This window comes from Musca domestica, unplaced genomic scaffold, assembly GCF_030504385.1.
Source record: "Musca domestica strain aabys unplaced genomic scaffold, Musca_domestica.polishedcontigs.V.1.1 22, whole genome shotgun sequence".
NCBI classification, from domain to species: Eukaryota; Metazoa; Arthropoda; class Insecta; order Diptera; family Muscidae; genus Musca; species Musca domestica.
The window spans coordinates 3,735,573-3,758,115 of NW_026712262.1; the positions used below are offsets into that span (position 1 = coordinate 3,735,573).

General features: G+C 37.4%; 1 protein-coding gene across 1 annotated transcript; it reads left to right on the top strand.

Annotated features, from left to right (window-relative positions):
- Positions 1-313: 313 nt before the first annotated feature.
- Positions 314-21,325, top strand: LOC101892132 (protein abnormal spindle). The gene is made up of 7 exons (XM_011293204.3): positions 314-654; positions 726-902; positions 5,306-5,518; positions 5,655-8,017; positions 9,767-12,723; positions 17,671-17,972; positions 18,145-21,325. Exons 1-7 carry the CDS (start codon positions 640-642, stop codon positions 18,421-18,423), a joined length of 6,306 nt encoding a protein of 2,101 aa, XP_011291506.2. The 5' UTR covers positions 314-639; the 3' UTR covers positions 18,424-21,325.
- The last annotated feature ends 1,218 nt before the right edge of the window (positions 21,326-22,543 follow it).

Genomic DNA, 22,543 nt, shown 5'->3' on the forward strand with positions numbered 1-22,543 from the left:
AGATTAATTCGCTCGAAGCAAGACCTTATAATTGGGCCATGAATTGACCGATCGTTTGGTAATCAGCTGAGCTGGAAGGGGGACCTAATACATGGATTATGGTCTTTATTCTACCATGGAAAATGGGTTCCAATTACACTAAGCAAATATTTTCCACATAGTACATAGCGTGGGCGCAAACCTTTTGCTAGCATAGCCAGATCAACATCTACTTCACTACAAAGTTGACACATTGACATCGAAGCAATATGGCAACATTGATAAATGGCATTCGCCCTATTGACAGCTGCTGACACATAAACAAACTTCAAACTATTTGAAATACAAAGCGCAAACTAACGGCACATACACTCCACTCCTGGAGGAAAAGAAAGGCAGCTCGTAGTGCAAAATAGTTTTGTGTTTTAATTGTTTTGTTTTTTTGTGTCTGAAAAAAAAAAAAAAAATTCACTTTTATTAATTTGATGTGCACGGTGCTCGTCGGTGAATGGAATTTTGTGTGACATATTTGTGTTTTGTTTTGCCCGTTCAATTGTGATTTGTAATTAAAAATTCCTTCTTTTGTTGTTTTGTCGTATTTGTCTGGCGTCTGCCGTGTGGGAATCGAACACCTGAGCTGCCATCACACATAAAGTGAATATGAGTGCATTCGAGGTATATTACTGAAGTCGAGCCAGAGTTTAAGTTTTGATTCCTTTGTTTTTGCCTCTCCATCATCATCATAGGTTAAGGTGACACCAACGCGATGCAAGAACAAACGCCTGGCCGAGTCTCGCGAACCCACTGAAGTGGTAATGGCGCCATTTTCCGGCAAATCCATAGTTCTCTTCGAAGGTGTTCCCGTAACAAAAACAGCAAGAAGAGTTCTGCGCATAATAAATCCCTCGGAGATGGATATTGAGGTAAGAACGCATAAATTAGAATGTGTAGGGAATGCAAAATATGAAGAATGTGCAAATTAAGTTGAAACGAATAAGGGCAAGCAGACAGACGAAAAAAATGCATATGCCTGCCTGTGCATATGATATACACATATCTGATCTTACGTGCATTACCCTTCATCATCACAGTCATTCCTTTCTTAAATTGCTTTAACATTGGTACATACATAATGCCAATTTGTATTCAAGTCTCACATTCCTGCCTAAATCCATTTTAGTTTTCACACAAAAAGAGAAAAAAAAAAAAAAAAAACGCCAAAGTAAAAAGGACAAGAATTGAGCACACTATTTATACAACAACAATAATTAAGCCGTGTGAAAGAATTTTTTAATTTTCAGAAATTGGCATAAACGTCGTTGCTGGAGCTTGCCTTTCTGTTCCTCTGCTAGAGGCCCCTTTTAACAATTCGGTTGCCTAGTTAGCTGATGAAGCTATTCGTGTCAACAGTTTAGGGCCATCATTTTGTTTATTATAGGTAGCTACTTTCAAAGGACAATTTGAAAATGTATGTCAATTTTAGTAAACAAATACGACTACATAAAAGGGGGATGGACGCCTAACTCGGTAACGAGGCTTCTGGTGAAATTCCTTTACAACGGCAATTTTGTTTATTTTGATAAACGCACACATGGCAATGGATGTTAGCGCCTTTTGAATAAATGGTTTGTTGTTGTGCACAAATTTAAGGACACACGCACAGAGACATCCGTGAAAATGTGCAACAAAAAATGGAATAGGAAGATGCATAAATGATTATGAAACTGGAAATAGTAAGAGAATCTTCATGCATACATAATGTAGGTAGACAAAAAAATTTAGCATTTCTACCTATAGTAGGTAGGTACTTACGTCTTGGGATTTAACTGCCAAGAATAAACTAAATTTGATGTATTGAAGATTACAAGCTATGAAAATTAAATGTGGAAATACTCAAACTCCTAAATATTATTTAATGATACAAAACGCCTTATGATATTAAGTGAATGCCAGATTTAATATTGGAGGCAGAGACAAAAGCAACCCACCCTTAAACGGTGCAGCTGTCTATACTGATAATTCAAAGATGGAATGTGGAACGGGTTCAAGAATTCCCCGCGATAGTCAAGCATTAGTCTCCACTTGAAACTTAATAAATAATTCATCAAAAGAAAACATAGATCTGTTGGGAAATAGAAACATGGAATCCAATGGTCCGGTGATTATACAGGGTGATATACAAAAAATTGCAACAAAGTCAAAGGCCATGATTTTTACATTTTTTTAATTTTTTTTTTTTTTTGAATGTAAGCAAAAACGTCGGATATATCATCAAATTTTAGAATTAATTTTGGCACGAATTATGGCCTTCAAACGGCCAATGAAACCGCCACACGCTGCCCGAATGTTGCTCTGCGGTATTTTGGCCCATTCCCGGCGAAGCGCTTGCTTGAGGTGATCGATACTTTGGTATTTTTTAGTGTCAACCTTGCTTTCTAAATTACTCCAGAAACAATAGTCCAACGGATTGTTATCCGGAGATTTTGGTGGCCATTTTGCGCTGGAAATGAAGCGAGGAACCTCATTTTGTAACCATTCTTGGGTGGCGCGTGCTGAGTGCGATGGTGCTGAGTCCTGTTGGAATGTCAAAGGTCTGCGGCCAAAATGTTTGCGTGCCCAAGGCTTTAATACACCCTCCAGAATATTTTCGCGATAATATTTGGCATTCATTCTGATGCTACGGTCGATTAATACGAGCGGAGATCGACCATCGGCTGTTACGGCGGCCTAAACACTATCATCGATATGTTCAGGTTATGAGCCATTTTTCGGCCATTGCGACGCTGGTTTCGATCAAGTCGCTTCTTTGCTTTTCGAACCATTTCCGCTGTTGTTGCTGTTTCCTTCCGTCCACTTCCTTCACGTCGGGCTACGCTATCAGTATCACGGTAACGAGCGATGCTACGAGACACAAAAGATTTATTCACATTTAAATGCTGGAGTGCTCTAACGAAAGCCACTTGTGGTTTTCCAGCCAAATATTAAAACATCACACGCTTGAATTCCATCACGGAAAAAGTAATCTCGTCCATGAAGCATTTCTTTCGAGAGATTTTAACAAAACTGGTTAGATGAAAGGGGATGTAATGTCCAGAAGAAAATTAGGCCTAGTATATTACATTTAGGCCTACATTTATTCGATTTCTTTTTCTATTCTCTCTTTAATATTGTTGATAGTCCTGATTTAGACTAGTCGAAGTATATAGTCGAGTATAAAAATAAACAACCAAAAGGAATTGACAGAAAATTTGTTGCATTCCCATTACTTCTCTTATCTACGAACAGTGACTTTTTGCAAATAAACTTGCCTAACCTTAATTCGGACTCGTAGAAAATAATAATGGACCTGCGTAGGCAACTACACGAAGGCCTGCACCCGCATAAACAATTTTCTGTCACATGCTGTAGTACCTATTAGGAACTTTAAATACGAAATTTCAAAAAATTTCGTTGAATATTGTACATAAAAACGTCAAAATACCGAATATAAGGAGGTACTGTTATATAGAGAATATACGAAGATCTGGGCCTGCATGGACTATTTTCTGTCATAGACTGGGCTATACGATATCGTCGACCTATGTAGACAACCCAGGGGCTAATGTGTTTAGACAGAACTTCTAGTATGGAGAAATTCAATTGTTGCTAAAATAATCAAAATACCGAACATAGGGAGGTACCCTTATAGGGGGGGCCTATATACACAATACTCTTCCAAAGGGTAAAGTGCTCAGAAGGATCTCATTTTGTGGTTGCAATCATCAAAATACCTATTATTTAGGTGTAACGTTATATGGGGGCTATACAATATCTTGAACCGATATAGAACATCTTTGAACTTGACCTGCCTGCAGGGAAAAAACTGATCTGTTCAAAATGTTCTCTTCCTATAAAGAATTCTATAAATAAAGAGAATTCTATAAATTGTTATGTCTAAAATTATTATTTCGATGAGTTACAAACGGAATGACGAACTTAATATACCCTCCATACTAGGTATGGTGGAGGGAATAAAAAAATGCAGCAGTCTCCCATTACACCTTATTATTGCCTTGATTTGTGTCATATAATAGAAAGGTGAACTCACCTAAAGCTTCGTTTGTTCAAACAGGTGGACTTATCCCACAAATGTTCGCTTCCTATCTTTATTATACCCTCAGTCATATGGCTAGAGAGGGTATATATTATTTGATACGGTCAAAACGTACCTAGTCAAAATAACGGTTTTAGACCCTAGGTCTCTTTGGACCAAATCCGTTTCAAAACATTTGGAGTCGACCTAGCGATATCCGTCCGTCCGTCTGTCTGGCCGGCTGGCTGGTGTGCACTATAACTCTCGAAGGGAGTATCCGATTTGATCCAAAGTTGATATATCTTAATATTTTTGTCAAACTTAGATCGAGTTCGGAGATGGGCAATATCGGTCCACTCCTCCCCCACAAAAGGTCGAAATTTGCAAAATATATATTTTTTGCACAAAAAGAGAAAGGATAATCCGACTTTGCTCCAAATGCCAATATTTGCGTCAGTGCTAGATCAGGTGTGGAAGTGGATAGTATCGGTCCACTCCATCAAGTATGATTAATTATAAGTCTTATAAAATGTGATGTAAGAATACTATTGTCTTAAAATTTCACACATCCCAATATTTTCATAAACTCAAGATCTGGTGTTGAGATGGAATATATCGGTTCACTCCTTCTGGTACATCCCCCACAAAAGTTCATAATTTTGAAGCTTAATGGATATTAAACTCATAAAACGCGAAATTAACATCGGATTCCATTTAGACTTGGTACATCTGAATATTTCTATCAATACAGGATCTGTTAAAAAAAAACGGTAGAGACCGGAAAATTCCTCCTGCTACCTCCGCCACAAATGGTGAAAGTTTTGAATAACTAAAACGTTTATAAAATCTCTTTATCTTTCAAACATCCCATTATTTCCACTAACAACTAACAAAAGATTCGTTATGAAGATGGGATATATCGGTCCTCTCCAATTTTCAAGTCATTTTGTATAAACAGTTGAATGATTTACTTGATGTTATAAATTTTACTTCTTGCAATGAACGAGCGAGTGTTGTTTTAGTTCTTCGAACGAACTTACTGGGTCAATATCAATGGAAAACTAGTTGGACTAAACAGTCCAATTATAAGTTTATATCAGAGTCACCTTAGCACAATATAAAACAATTTTCAAGACGTTCATCATCAACATCCGCAACATAAAAACTTAAAATATTATTTTTAGTTTGTTATTATTTATTACGATATTTGTTGTGTTTGCTTTCGTTTCTCATAGTGTCGTTTAATTATTTCAGGTAAGTGTTTGCAAGCCACTAAATCCCGAGCACAATATTACCCTCGAGTGGACAGAGAACTCTGTGCCGGCACAGAGTGAAATATCCATGGATATGGTATGGTCACCACAAGTTGATGTGTCGTGTAAGGAAACTCTTCAGCTAATCGATGATAGAAATTTTCGCAAAGACGTCATGATCATTTTAAAATCTATACCAAATAAAAGCGCCAAGGTAAATGAAAACTGTTAAATTCAAATTTGTTACCACTTCCATATTGGTATAATCGAAACGATTAAATTCATACCACTTATATATTTTTTTTTGTTGCATGCCCTAATTACCTTCATATGGCTTTCCTCTAACGCAGAATGTGCGTAAATTTCCCACAATATCATCGGGCAACAGTACACATGTGAAAACATTGCGACTTAAATCACCCACAAGTGCTGCCAGCAAAGTTAGCAGATTAACACAACAACATCAGTATCAGCAATTGCAAAAGAAGAGATTGTCAACAGCTCTTGAAAATAACAGTAGCAAATCCCAAGGGGTCGGAAGGAACGAGACAAAGCCACCACCATCATCGCATTCGCAACCATCCAATCATAAAGGCACCGGAGTTAGCAATAAGCTATCATCAATGCCGGTAACGCGCGATAATACGGCAACGTTGAAAGCCAACAATATTCAGGCCCATACGTCACCTTTAGCTGAACGCAATATTTATGCAAATGAAAATGGCGATCATATAAAGGTAGCATCGAATCTCTCACCGCATTTTCTCCATGATAATAACACGAAGGATGCGTTGAAAGAGAACGTTAGTCCCATGGCTATCTCTAATGTTTTGGACATGATTGATGAACTGAAATTTACACCCGCTACTGTAACGTTGTCCAAACCCACTCAATCACGCTTAGAAAGTCTGGCTTCCTTACCAACACCGATGGCAACGGCGCCAATTAGTACTCCAGATCACACAGACCACGCCAGGGAATTGAAGCCCAGGCGTTTATCGAATGAGTTATATGAAGATGAGCAGGGTGTACTTTCCAATGAAGATTTACATAATGACACCAAAGGTGTTACAATAGTCATTACGAACAAAACGTTTGATATCAAACATTGTGAGAGTTTGGATAATACTGCAGAGAATTTAAATAGTTCGTCAGATGCAAATTGTGGACTTAGTGTGGGAACAGTGTTGCCTCTAAATAAAACAACTGTTATTAGTACAACACCCGTGGCGAGGCCCCTGGAGATTATAAAAGAAGAAGAAAATTCAAGTCCTCCTAATGCGATAAATGTTATCAACACACCAACGGGGCAGCGAGTGGAAACTCCCAAAGCATCAACAGAAGAAGACCTTAAGCGCGACATTAAATTGGTGGGAACACCATTGCGCAAATACTCGGAATCCATGAAGGATTTATATCAGAAATCGCCACAGTCTGCAGTATTAACTCAGGGGTCATTGCCAAACCTGAATGAGATGGAAACCATTAAAGCATTTGAACAAAATCGGTATTTTCAACAGGCCACTTCTCAAGTCAAACTTAGCAATTCTAAACAGGGCACAATCGGCAGCAGTGCGGACAATAAACCTGTGGAATCCGCTCAAGATACTTCCGTGGATATGCTAAACGCTAGCCAGACTAGCCTTATTTCGCACCCTGATGTAATGTTCAATCACAATGAAATTCTTGCTCAATCCAGTCGGTTCAATTTGAATGAGGTTGGATTAAAGTGTCGAAAGAGCAGCCCAGTGGTGAATAAAGCAAAAAATATTAATTCAAGGAACACTTCCAACACCCCGCCGTCTGCAACAAAAACAGGAAAGTCTAAACTTTATACCGTGACAGAATCTAATGGCCATAAAAGAAGATCAAACGAATTGTCATTTTCCGATTCCCAAAGTGTCGAGTCGGTCATCAGTTCATGCAGTACAAAAACGAGTTCCACCAAATCCAGTTATTCCGCAGTATCACCACCAAAACGACAAAAGCTTGATAATCGATCTCCATCAAATGCCGCAATGGCTAAAGTTAGGTCATGGTCTCAGACCCAACCCAAAAAATTCAAGTTAGCAAAAACATTGTCATTGGTTAAGAAACCAGTAACGCCGCGTAAAATGAAAGAAGAACCCCGCACAAGATTGTACGATTCGGAATTATTTTTACAACCCTATATAAATCCTGATCCATTTGCGGCTACGACAACATGTGATCCCTTTTTAGCCTCGACTATGTATTTGGACGAAGCGGCAGTCGATAGACATCAAATTGATTTCAAAAAATGGCTTAATGCTTTGGTTACCATGCCCGCCGAATTGGATACGGATTCGAATGCCAAAATCGATGTTGGTAAATTATTTAATGAAGTTCGCCACAAAGATTTGATCTTGGCACCCACTAAAGAGGAACAGTCGATGACATATTTGACAAATTTTCGCTTGGAATCGCTACGCAAAGCAGCTGTACAACTATTCCTAAGTGAAGAAATGCGCGGCCCCTGTTCTAAAGTGGCTGTATATGTCCAGAAGAATGCGTTACGCATCCGTAGCGATCGTAATCTGCATTTAGATGTTGTTACACAACGTGAAATTTTGGAGCTACTTTTATGTTTTAATCCATTGTGGCTGCGTTTGGGTCTAGAAGTGGTGTATGGCGAAAAAATTCATCTTCAATCGAATCGGGATATTGTTGGTTTGAGCACATTTATATTGAATAGGTGAGTTGGAAGTTTGAATATTTTACAACACAATTTTCTATTGAAAAATCTACCTCGGCGGTCGTGATTTTTTCCACAAAAGCTTGATCTACGGCAAGTGCGAAGAGTTTTTAAATATTTATCGCGAAATACAAAGGAACTTGAAACTATTTTTCTAGACCTTGTTAAACTGATCTCAGCCGTTTTGTACGAACTATTGATTCCACTGTATGCACTGTTTTGTTTGAAGCAGGCGCAGACTATGCAGTATCATAAAAATGAATTTACCGAAAGTCCAATTACAAAAAATCCCACCAATGTTTTTTTTTATCAATTCCAAACACCAATGCAAAATTGTTAAATCACATTCGACTGCTTCTTTGGCTTAAACACCCATTGCCATATAGATGCTTAGATATACAGGGTGAGATAAAAAACTGCAACAAAGTCAAACGCCATAATTTTTACATTTTTTTTTAAATTTCATTGAATGAAAGCAAAAAATGTCGGAAATAGCAAGCATTACATTTTAGAATAAGTTTAGATTCGAAGTTTAGAATTGAATTGGTCACCTTTGGCACGAATTATGACCTTCAAACCGACAATGAAACCGTCATACGCTGCCCGAATGTTGCTCTGTGGTATTTTGGCCCATTCCCGGCGAGACGCTTGCTTGAGGTGATCGATAATTTGGTATTTTTTAGTGCCAACCTTCATTCAAAAATACCCAGACACAATAGTCCAACGGATTGGTATCCGGAAATTTTGGTGACCATTGTGCTCTGGAAATTAAGTGAGGAACCTAATTTTTTAACCATTCATGGGTGGCGTGTGCTGAGTCCTGTTGGAATGTCCAAGGTCTGCGGCCAAAATGTTTGCGTGTCCAAAGCTTTAATACACCCTCCAGACCATCGGATGATATGGCGTCCCACACCATCACCAAGGCCGGCGCTTGAGTTGTGATGGCCAACCGAAGGTGCATTTTTTTCAGCTGACCTCTTTAGCAAGTAAACACGATCATTTTGTTTGTTTACCAGCTGCTGGACAACGAATGTTTTTTTTATCGGAGACCAAATTCGGCAGTTCATCACTTTCGGCCAAGCAAAGCAGCTCTTTTGAGTCTATTTTCTTTCTGTTGCGGTGTAAGTTTTTGCACTTTTTGGAATTTTAATGACTTGAAACCGAGCTCATTTTTAAATATTTGCCGAATGGAATAATGCGATATGTTCAGCTTACGAGCCAATTTTCGGCCACTGCGACGCGGATTTCGATCAAGTCGCTTCTTCACTTTTCGAACCATTTCTGCTGATGTTTCTGTTTTCTTCCGGGGCTACGACTTCGTAAAGAGCGATGGTACAATACACAAAAGATTTAGTCACATTTAAATGCTGGAGTGCTTTAACGATAGTCACTTGTGGTTTTCCAGCCATATATAAACAAATCACTCTATCACGTTTGAATTCCATCACGAATAACTTTTTTCTGAAATAATGGAATAATTTTAACAGCTGTCGGACGAGTGGCTTTGAAAAGACAGCAGTCTGACGTTGGTTGCAGTATTTTTATCTCACCCTGTATATCGCTCATGTCTTTCTTCATTTGTTTGTAACGTGCAGACGAAAACGAGATAGACTTATAGTAATCTAAAACTAATCCAGCGTCCACATTTGATCTCAAACGAATCAACAAAAAAGGGTGAAAAAGTTATTAGTCATAAATAAATATTTGCTTAAAAAATTGAACACAATTTACTCTTCTTTTTAATTTCAGATTTTTCCGCGACAAATTCTTAGAACAAAAATACTCAAAAGCCTATACTCTTTCTGAAGAATACGCCGAACACATTAAGAAATTCACACTACAGAAGTTCTTTTTCCTGATGCTATTTTTGGACAAGGCCAAAGAAAAGCGCATTATAACCCACAATCCATGCCTTTTCATTAAGAAATCACCGCACAAAGAAACCCGGGAAATCTTGTTGCGTTTCTCATGTGAACTTTTAGCCAATGTGGGTGATATAACACGAGATTTGAAACGGTTGGGCTACGTGCTAACACACAAGCAAAATTATTTGGACGAATTCGACTATGCTTTCAATAATTTGGCCGTAGATTTACGTGATGGCATACGCTTGACGAGAGTAATGGAAATTATATTGTTGCGGGACGATCTAACAAAACAGTTGAGAGTACCGGCCATATCCCGTCTACAGAGAATATTTAATGTCAATTTGGGTTTGAAGGCCTTAAGTGAAGCGGACTTCCACCTAAAGGGTGAAATAAGTGCCAACGATATTGTTGATGGCCATAGGGAGAAGACTTTATCTTTGCTCTGGCAAATTATTTATAAATTCCGATCGCCAAAGTTTCATGCTGCTGCTAAAGTTATTCAACAATGGTGGCGTAATTCCTGGTTAAAAGTGGTCATTGCACGACGTATGCGTCGCAAGGAAGAATTGCGAAGAGAAGCGGCAGCTACCACTATACAAAAGTTCTATCGTGGTTTGATAACCCGCAGAAAGGTCGAAGCCTATAGGCAGGAGCGCACAGCTGCAGCGGTGGTATTACAAAAAAATTACCGTTCTCATTTAATGCGCAGACGATTCCTTATGACTCTCAAATGTATAGTTATTATACAAAATTGGTATAGAGCCACACTGCAGGGCAAAATGGAACGTGATCAGTACCAAAAGTTGCGTAAAAGTGCAATATGCATCCAACGTCGTTGGCGTTTGAAGAAGGAAGCTAGTGCTTTAAGAGAGCAAGCAATATTAGAAAAATGTAAATATCATCAAGAAAGAAAAGCAGCGGCCTGTCGTATACAAGCCCTATGGCGAGGCTATGTTGCGCGCCAAAGCTATTCACGAACTTTGTCAGCAGTTGTACTTATCCAAAAGATGTATCGAAGCCGCTATCTTATGAATCAACAGCGTTCAGAATACGAACAATTGAGAAAATCTACAGTTTTTATACAAAGAAAATTCCGTGCCAATAGAGAAATGAAACAGCAAAGAGATTACTACAAACAGTTGAGGACAAATGCCATACGTGTACAACGCTGTTATCGGGCCACTGTCCTAATGCGTCAACAACGCCAACAATATTTGAATATTCGGCAAAAAATTATTATTATTCAAAGGAAATGGCGAGCCACTCTGCTTAGTCGTAACGTTCGCATCCATTTTATTGCAATGCAATACTATGCTACGGTAATTCAACAAAAATTTCGAGCTACAAAAGCAATGCGCATCGAACGAGAAAACTATTTACATTTGCGGACTTGCATTATAAATATTCAAAGAAGATTTCGTGCCAAACTTCTTATGCGCAGGGCATATCGTGAATATAGAGACAAAATGATTGCCATAAAAATTATACAAAGCCGATTTCATGCTTATAAGAAGATGCGTTATCAAAGGGCAAAATATCAAGGGACTCGAGCAGCAGTCCTGTGTATACAGGAACATTTCAGGAATTATCTGCAAATGAGGGAAGAACGCCAGGCATATTTAAGATTCCGACAAGCGGCAGTAAGCATACAACGTGCTTATCGCACGCATCGCGTTATGAAAGTGCAACAGGGCGCTTATCAACAGTTAAAACGGGCTGTTGTTTGCATACAACGAAGATATCGGGCCACATTAGCTATGCGTGCTCAACGTAGGGAATATTTGCGTCAACGTTCCCTAATTGTTAGCATACAATTACGTGTCAAAGCCACTCTCCTTGCTCGTCAAATCCGCCAGCAGTACCTATATCATAGGTCCCTTATTATACAAGTTCAAAGACGTTTTCGAGCGAAAAAACAAATGGAAATCGAAATGAAGCATTTCACTTATGTTCGCTCTCAAGTAATTTGTATACAAACCTATTTTCGCTCACATTTACTAACGAAACAATATCAGAATGCCTATAGAGCCCAACGTTTGGCAGCCATAAAAATACAATCTTGGTATAGATCAATTTTGGAGATGAGGAATAAACAGAATAGTTACAAGCGCCTTCGCACGTCAAGTCTTACCATACAGAGAAAATGGAGAGCCACCAGACTGGCACGTGAACATCGAACGAAATTTCTTCAAACAGTGCAAAAAGTAATATTTTTACAAAGATTGGTTAGAGCTACTTTACAAATGCGTAACGTCCAAGCGGAGTACCAGCGACAACGTCAAGCCGCCATTGTCGTACAACGGCGATTTAGAGCTCATCGCGAAATGCTACAAATTCGCTCGCAGTATCAGCTAATACGTTCTCTTATCATTTGTATACAACGCAAATTTAGGGCCAATCGTGAAATGCTTCGGGTGCGTTATGATTTTCTACTGTTACGGAAAACGACCATACATCTGCAACAGAAATATCGGGGTCGTTTGTTAATGCGTGAACAGCGCGAGCATTTTCTGCAGCTCAAAAACAATATTGTTGATTTTCAGGCCCATGCTCGTGGTTTTCTGGCTCGTCGACGATTCCAAGCTCTCATGACCCCGGACATGAAAGAGTTGTTGCGTCAAAAGAAAGCTGCAAAGATTATCCAACGTTTCTGGCGTGGTTATCGTATTCGGAAACGTTATCACAATGCTCGCATCAAGGCCATACGAAACAATATTGCTGCGCTTAAGGAATCGACCAACACTGTCAATACCATTCGTTTTAAGGTACAGGATGCTGTACGTATACTAAGAGGTCGTTTTAGTGCTTCGGAAGCTTTGAATGTCTTAGTTCGATTGGGTAAGTTTTACTTAAGAACTAGCAATGATATTTTTATACCCTCCACCATAGTATGGAGGGTATATTCAGTTTGTCATTCCGTTTGTAACGCCTCGAAATATACATTTTTGTATGTTCTTGATCAGCATAAAATTCTATGTCGATTTAACGATGTCCGTCCTTCTGTGGATATAACTCTAGTGAAGTAAGTTGATCCAATCTTACTCAGAAGTATATTATGTCTGCAGGACTTTTGCTATTGAAAATGGGCCATGTAGGTCCACGTTTTGGTATAGCCCCCATATAATGGTATTTCCCTATTTTCGGTATTTTGGTGATTAAAGCGACATTATTCACCGGAAATGTTTAAAATTATAGCAAATTGTCTGTACAGGTCCACGTCGTCGTATAGCCCCCATACAACGGTACCTCCCGCTATTCGGTATTTTGATGATTTTAGCGAAATTATTCACCGGAATTGTTTCAAATTTGATATTTGAAGTTCGAAATGGATGCTACAGCCTAAGAAAGAAAATTGTCTGTGCAGGTCCACGTCTTCGTATAGCCCCCGTATGACGGCACCTCCCGTTATTCGGTATTTTGTTGATTTTAGCGACATTATTCACCGGAAATGTTTCAAATTTGGTATTTGAAGTTCGTAATGGATACTACAGCCTATGACAGAAAATTGTTGGTGCAGGTCCACATTTTGGTATAGCCCCCATATAATGGCACCTCCCTATATTCGGTATTTTGATGATGCTAATGTAGATATTATTCACGGAATTTGGGTATTCAAAGTTCTGCCCGGCCGAACTTACTGTTTTTTTACTCTTTTATATCAGTAGAGAATTTTTTTTTACGCTGATATTTTGACATTAGCTGATAGTGGTTTCTCAAAGGGTGGGACTCACGAACGAAATTTGAATTTTTTTCTCGTAGTGCTTTATACAAATATCATACGATCAGTCGAGAAGTAAAACGAATCAAGCTCTAGGGTCAATTGTAAGAAAATACTTATATGAGCAGTCAGCACTGGTTTATAGTTATAGTTCACGATTCTAGAGCTAAAATATCCCCTTGATTATCGATATATAGATACGTGTCGTGTAATGTAATATCAATAAGTAAGAAAAGACTGCAATTAGGCGGGGCCAACGATGCAGTATCCTATAACACTATAATGTGCGGTAACGCTTCCGTAGATTTTAAACCATATCATTCCGAATATCAAGGTTCGTTAGGGATATAAATTTAAAGGTCAGATGTTTTCAACCACGGAGCGCGAAATCTTAATTTTGTCGTTCTAATGGCGATTAGGAATTATATTTAAAAGTTTAGATTTCTGTATAGTTTTTGCAATATCTCCGATATCTGACTATTTACGCATACGAAATCAGCATCAATGTAAAGGTCAGATGTGCCATTTTTTGTGTACTAGTGATTTCATCAAAGAAAGTGACTTTCAGTATTAAAAATATTCGTGGTTGAATAGAAATTGTATTTTTCACACAAAACTTGTGATCCATTTCAGCCGCTAAGTATTATCCCATGACCATCTAATATAGTAGACATCTGCCGCAAAGTCTCACCGCATACACAAATTCATGTCGCTTGGTCTATAATAGTGACGTCTAGATCGACTTCAAAATCAGCAATAAAATCAGTTTTTGGTCCACTTCATCCTCTTAATATTTTGGCTTCTGATGCCACGGTCGATTAATACGAGCGGATAGCGACCATTGGCTGTTATGGCGGCCCACACCATCACCATGGCCGGTGCTTGAGTTCTGGTGGCCAACCGAAGGTGCACATTTTCAGCTTTGGCAAGTAAACACGATCATTTTGTTTGGTTACAAACTGCTGGACAACGAATGTTTTCTCATCGGAGAAAACCAAATTCGGCAGTTCACCACTTTCGGCCAAGCGAAGCTACTCTTTAGCTATTCAGAGTCTATTTTCTTTCTGTTGCGGTGTAAGTTCTTGCACTTTTTGGAATTTCAATGGCTTTACCCTGAGCTCATTTTCAATATTTGCCGAATGGAATATTGCGATATGTTCATCTCACGAGCTTTTTTTCAGCCACTACGACGCGGGTTTCGATCAAGTCGCTTCTTTACTTTTCGAACCATTTCTGCTTATTTCGCTGTTTTTATCCGTCCTCTTCCTTGCCGTCGGGTTACGCTACCAGTACCACGGTAACGCGCGATGGTGCGAGACACAAACGATTTATTTACATTTAAATGCTGAAGTGCCCTAACGATAACCACTTGTATATTATATAGATATAGTCGACCGAAGTATTCCATTTTAATATTAATACTTCATCTAATACAGATAAAAGTATTGGTATGGGCAAAATTACAAGAAAATCGAACATTTATATCCGATTTTATGCGAAATCACAAATTCCATATTCATCTTAGGGTTCTGGTTCAGAGAAATATTTAGATTAGCAAGTTGTAAAGAATCACTGACTTGTTTCGCAAGTTATGACAGATGAAAGTATCGAAAATATTGACCCCTTTGCGGTTGATGTACCAGAAGGGGTTCTTAGATACATATCATCTTTACAACAGATCTTGTGTTAGCAAAAATGTTTGTATGCATAAAATTTGAAGAGAGTTGATGCTTATTTCCCTTTTGATGTGGGGGAGTTACCAGAAGAAATGGTCTAATCTCTACCATCATTATAACAGATCTTGTGTTATATGAGCTTCATGGATATTCAAAATGTTTACCCTTTGTGGGGGAGGTATCAGAAGGAGTGGACCGATATATTCTATTTTCGCATCAGACCTTGGATTAGTAAAACTATTGTGATGTGTGTAATTTGAAGACAATCGGATGTAAATATTAGGAATTGTTAAGTTGGTGCAAAATCAGGTAATCCTTTCTCTTTGTGTGCCGTAAAATATTGTTTTGACATGTTGACATTTTGTGGCGGAGGTACCGACCGATATTGCCCATCTCCGAACTCGATCTAAGTTTGGTAATAATATTTCGATGTACCATGTTTGGGCCAATTCGGATACTCCCTTCGACAATTATCGTGCGCACCAACCAACCAGCAAGGCGGACGTACATCACTAGATCGACTCCAAAAATCCTGAAACGGATTCCGTTCAATGAGACCTAGGTTCTAAAACCGTTATTTCGATGAGGCACGTTTTGGCCTTTTTGACCTATCCTCTCTAGCCAAATGGCTGAGGGTATAATAAAAACAAGTAAGCAAAGGCTACAGTCGAGCGGCGCCGACCGTTGAATACCCTACAACACTATAATAAATTATACAGTTTATATAGGCCATATACTCGAAAGAATTCCACAAGATATTGTGACAAATAATAAAAGAAAACCATCAGGTTTCGTTCTCTAATTAATCTAATTATTGGTAGATGTTGCACGTAAATGGTCTTCCTAGATCTGAAACCAATATTTCCCAAAGACCTATAATCTCTCAGAAATGGCAAAAGATTAACATTTATTATTGGTTTTTGACTTAAACGCATCTATATGAGATACAGACATTTGACTATATTCTTCAATTAAATCAGCGTTAACGAAATAGTCAGAAGTGCGTCTTTCCTGTATTTAGGAATTCTCCAAGAAGTCACTGTAATGGACATTTTCATATCTTGTCTACAAAAGTTGGGAAACTATTTCACACATTGAATATTTTTGGATGGCCATCCAAAACTGCTTGGCTTTTGCAATGTCCGGTAACCCACATTCAAATGTGCCTGAGGATCGGGCGATAATTACAACCTGCTGACAAATTTGCAGTTTTTTGGTCCATTTCAACCCCTAAATATATGGCGATCATATCCAAAAAGAGTAGGCTTCTATTCTGACCCTTATGTTATACCCATGCAAAATTTCGTAAGGATCGGGCCATAAATGCAATCTCTGTATGATATCCTGATATCCTAACTACTTAGTTTTGTTAGCTGTAGAAATATTACCAAATGTTTAATTCAAAATGGAAATATGCCAAAAATATGACAAAATTGAAAAAATATGAGAAAATGTTAGAAAATCAATATTTTCATCTTTAGAGAGATATTTTTATGCGATTTTTTTAGACGTTTTTTCTTTCCTGCCAAGAAGCCAATCTGAATTAATGAGAACTGTCGAAATCAGTTCAGCCGTTCTCGACATATAAGAGATCTTTCAAGCATATCCTCTTTGATAGACATATATATCGCACATATTTTGCTATATATCCGATTTGTTGGATGTTAACATCAATGTAAAGATCAGAAGCGACCTTGTCATGGCTTTTGATTTCGCCGGGATTTAAAATATTCGCGGTTTAATGAAAAATTTTGATTTTTTTTCAACACAAAAGATATGGTCTATTTTACCCGCTAAATATTATCGGATGACCACCCAAATTGGTAGGCTTCTTCCCCGCCCTAAACTCTAGCTACATGCGCAATTCCGCGTCGATTGGTCTATAATTGCGACCTGTAGAGCAACTGCAAATTCAGGAATTTTTTCAGTTTTTGGTCCATTTCAACCCCTAAATATTATGCGATCATCTCCAAAAGAAATAGGGTTCTATTCTGACCTTAACCCCACCTACATTCTAAATTTCGTGAAGATCGGGCCATAATTGCGACCTGTAGAGTGATTACAAATTAACATGGACAGACGGACAGACGGACGGACGGACATACATAGCTAGATCGACTCAGCTCGGCGAGCTAGGAAGATCCATATATACTTTCCTATATGGGAAACCAATATTTCGAGGTGTTACATAAATTCTGGCCCAATCAAACTTATAATACCCCCAACACATAGTGTTGTAGGGTATAATTAACTTTTAAGTATCCCTCCTTATTTACTCACTTTGTGTACAGTTTTTTTATTCCTGTCTTCGTGTTCACCTCCTACATGTTTAACTACCACCTGTTCTTTACATTGCACCTTTAATGAAAATAAACTTTACTTTTGTTACAGATCGTATTTCTCGCACAGTTCCACATCTTTTAATGTGCCGTTCGGATTTTATTTCCACATTCTGCTATGGCATTATGGCACAGGCCATACGGTCGGAAGTCGATAAGCAACTGATAATGTATTGCAGTCGCATCATTTTGAATTTGGCTCGTTATAATAGTACGACCGCGAACACATTCCAAGAAGGTGGCCTGGTTACCATTGCACAAATGTTGCTGCGTTGGTGCGATAAAGATTGTGAAATTTTCAATACTCTGTGTACGCTTATATGGATATTTGCCCATTGCCCGGTCAAGCGTAGGGTAAGTAATCGTTGGGGTGAATTTTGGTAGGCTACACTCCACTAGACATTCCTATGCTATTGTGGTAGATTGTTGTTCAAAGTTGCCCTTTTTATCAACTAACAAATTGTCTCAGCCTTGCTACCGCTCTATATGCAATAATTCTTTTAACATTGGTTCATTTTTTTTTTAGATTATACGTGATTTCATGACCACCACTGATGCCATTTACATGGTGCGGGAAACAAAAAAGCTGGTAGCACGGAAAGAGAAAATGAAACAGAATGTACGTAAACCGGTGGCAGCAATAACGCACCGCGGTGTTGGATCACAGCAACAAAACTTTTCGAGTCGTGCCTTACCAAGTTTAGAGCCAGATTATGGTGTTATACGCAATAAGCCATATACCTTCATTTCGTCGGTGTATGCCTTCGATACAATATTGTATAAATTGGGAATTGATATATTCTAAGTGATTTTTAAATACGCATCTCTCTGGGCGCACAGTCAGTAGCATGTTGTGCTGCTCCCTAAGCAACAATGAAGAATACTCCGTGTGATGAACACATTTATCATCGTCATCAAGTGGGGCCGTGTACATTCAATCCTTCTTTGGATTTCAGCGTGCGTTTTACATTCTATTATAATTTGTTGTTTTCTTTCGTTTTACTTCACTTCGTTCATTTTATGTGTATAAACTTAACTCGTTTTTTGCTCGTCAATTTTGTTTTCGTGCTTGTTTTTTATATTTTTTTATTTTATTTGTATTCTATGTGTACTTGTTTGTAAGTCGTCAAATGACATTAAATTCTAATTTGATTTTATCTTATAAGACGTTTTTCCCACATATCCAATGGGAGCCTTAAGCGAGTGGCAAACATTATCACCATGTCGACAAGGAACTTTTTCAATACCAAACATTCTGTATGAGTTGTATGTTCGAAAAATAGTGTATTTTAATTTTAAATCCTGAAACGAGTAATATAAATTGATTTATTAAAAAAAAAAAAAACATAAATATAACAGTTTTGCCTTACTCCAATTTATTGCACTGATATTGTATTACACGCTTCTTAGTCTTTATGACATTTGTGTATGCCTGCTCAAGGCCTAGAAAAGGTCAGCCAAGAAGATAACTTTTGACATTGGTTTGACAACAAACTTAGTGCTTTTTCACAATTGTGATTTTACTCTCTGTTATTTGAATTTCAAGTCACAGTTGACAGCAAACTTAGTTGTCAGATGGGCTTACTGGTCCACCTTATATAGACCATCCCATGGGCCATGTACCTGCTCTTTATAAATTTATTATTATTTTTCCCGTCCCGTTAACGAAACTTTTGTAAGAAAAGACATCGCAATATGGATGGGTGGATTTGATGAGGCAACCAAATATATAAATGTCTGCAAGTTAGGGCAGAATGTGCTCACTGAAATCCACAGTATTCACATTTAATACAAATCATTTCAGATATAAGTAGCGACATTTTGTTTTGGATTCCAATTTGTAATTCGAATTATTTTTATTTATTTTTTTATTTGCTATACCCTCCACCTTGGAAGGAAGGGTATATTAACTTTGTCATTCCGTTTGTAACAACTCTAAATATTCATAGCAGACCCCATAAAGTATATATATTCATAATCAGTATAAAATTCTAAGTCAATTTTACGATGTCTGTCTGCCTGTCTGTTGAAATCACTATACAGCCCACAACAATTTGTGTCTAGGATGGTTGGTATTAAAAATGATATATCGGTCCATTTTTTGGTATAGCCGTCATATAACGGTATGTTGTTCGTTTTCAAAATCAAATACCCGAATTAACCCGTTCATACGGCACGATGGGAATTTATGCAGAGTACACAAAAGTCGCACTGATATAAACTGATTTATTTATTTTATTTTTTATTTATATTCAATTAACACAGCCCATACGGCCATGGTCGGATCCAAAAACTTCTATACATGACTGCTGATATATATGTTTTAATATAATCCTTCTCGAAGTGATATCATGTACCCAATAGCAATGTTATTTGGTATAAAAGATTAAAATGTCTCTGTAAAATTTAGTGAAAATCGATACAATATATCCCATATATTAGCTCCCTCTGAAACCAAACTATAACTGCTCTAAAGCCAAATGTTGATAGGTGGTATGATCTACCTCAAATAACTGTGCATAGTAATATTGAGTATCATATAGTCGGCCACGCCCGACTTTTGACTCTTCCTTACTGGCTTTTTTTAAATATATTTTTGTATGGAGGGTATAATAATTTTGTCGTTCCATTTGTAACACCTTGAAATTTATATTTTAGAACCTACAAGTTTATACATTCTTGATCAGGATAAAATTCTGTCGATCTAGCCTTTCGTTCGTTTTGAATATGGAGTTCGCAATGGATACTACTGACAGAAATTTGCCTATACAGGTCTACGGTTTAGTATAGCCCCCATATAAAAGTTCATCCCTATATTCGATATTTTGATGATTTAAGCGACATGGTTCAACGGAATTATTTTAAATATAGTATTTGGTGTCAGAAGTAGATACAATCTTCTCTGGTATTGTGAGAATTTATGTGACATTTTCGACGCAATTGTTTCAAATTTGGCGTTTGAAGTTCGTATGACATCAAATTACCTATGAATCTTTACATATATATATCCTCTGTTCCAGTACCTGCAAGAATTTTCCAGTTTTGCAAAGGAAAAATCGTTTATCATAATTAAAACCTTTTACATTCTTGCAGTTCTGCAATAGATCAAAAATTGAAACTTCCAATGTTCGGTATTTTTCCGATTTTCGCCACATTTTTCAACCAAGTTATCCGAAAATTGGTGTTGGCAATACAGTATCACGCTTCGTTTAGCCCCCATACCACTATTGGTCTATTCCAGTACCTGCAAGAGTGTACTAGTTTTCATAAAGGGATAATCTGTTATGGTAGTAAAAAATTACATTCTAGCAGTTTTGGAACAGACCCGACACCCGATATTCGGTATTTTGATAAATGCAGGGCCTTATTTACGGATTTTTTCACACTTTTCAAGTTGCTTCCAAATGGTTCATTCGGTACGGACGAACTGATCAGCTTTTTTTACTTGTTGCTTTTTCAAATTCAACCGGTGAGACATTTGTCAAAATTATTTTAGTCGATACATAAATTGACAAATGTATGCATATTTTTACAGTATTTGCTGAAATTCCAACTCGTTAATAAGAAGCGTACCTGAGAAGATAGAGACGACAACATGTAAATTCGTTTGAATGTACATACTCCGTTCAACCTTATACTTTTTATTCATAATTTTAATTTTGACCTGAAATATTTCAAAACCTTCAATAAATTTTTCTGTTTTGCAAGTGTCATAATTTATTTTATCGATAACAGCCATGGTAGAATAATACAGATAACAGCACATGTTGTTGTACAACAATCGTAACAACAACCACATACAAATTTGTTTTTGTACGTAATACAACTGTCAGAGTTATATGTCCAAAAGTGTAAACAAAATTATTAATTTTCTATAAATTATTTTAATTTCAAAAATATACGTTTTTGGAATGTGGATTATTACATTTAAAATGCAGAAGCATAGTTCCTCAATTCTTGAATTTGAATGCTTTCATATCATTCCCCTTAATGTATATTTGTTAGCTGTAGATCCCAATTATTCAACACTACATGTAATCGCTAGAATCGCTGTGGAAAAGGCAGCATTCCTTTCAAATTGAAACCAAACTGCATACCTACATAAAGTATTCTACATTTTGCAATTTTAGGAAACATGAAATATACGACTATGTTACCTAATGTTGTGTCGGGGCTTTTTAAAGTTTTCGCACCATCGCTGTTTTTCTATTATCAGGTAAAAAATATGCTCGAATTGCCCTACAGTGAAAATTTTATCAAAAAAAGGGGAATACCTATAGCATATCAAGAAATTGAATTCAATCACAAAACGTCATACCATGGTAGAAGAATATAGGTAGACGCATCGACACAGCTGCTGGGACAACGAACTGCCAATCCAATTTTGGGATTGAAAATGTTGAATGAAAAATTATTTAAATTTGTAAAAATTGTCAAAAAAAAACGTGAATTATAATAACCTCCGAATGGTGTCGTATAAGAAAACATATAAAAATCGAATTGTATTTGAAAAAACATTTACATTTTTTTGACATATCAATGCTCCCAAGCTTTGATGCATCTACCTGTTTTCTTTTGCCATGCGTCATATCGAGCATTACACTAGTATTACTATATAATCAAATCAGCTGGGACTTGCTGTTACCTGTAACAATTATACCATGGATAACATCGTTACCTTAAATTCAATGTAGCGTATTCCAATATTCAACGTCCGCACTCATGGTAGAAGAATATAGGTAGATGCATCAACACTTTGAAACATTGATATGACAGAATTTTTAAAATGCTTTTCAAAAATAAGTAGATTTTTTATGTTTTCTCATACGACGCAAATCAAAGGTTGTTCTGATATGTATTTTCAACAATTTTTACAAATTCCAATTCTTTTTCATTCATCATTTTCAATTCCAAAATCGGCTTGA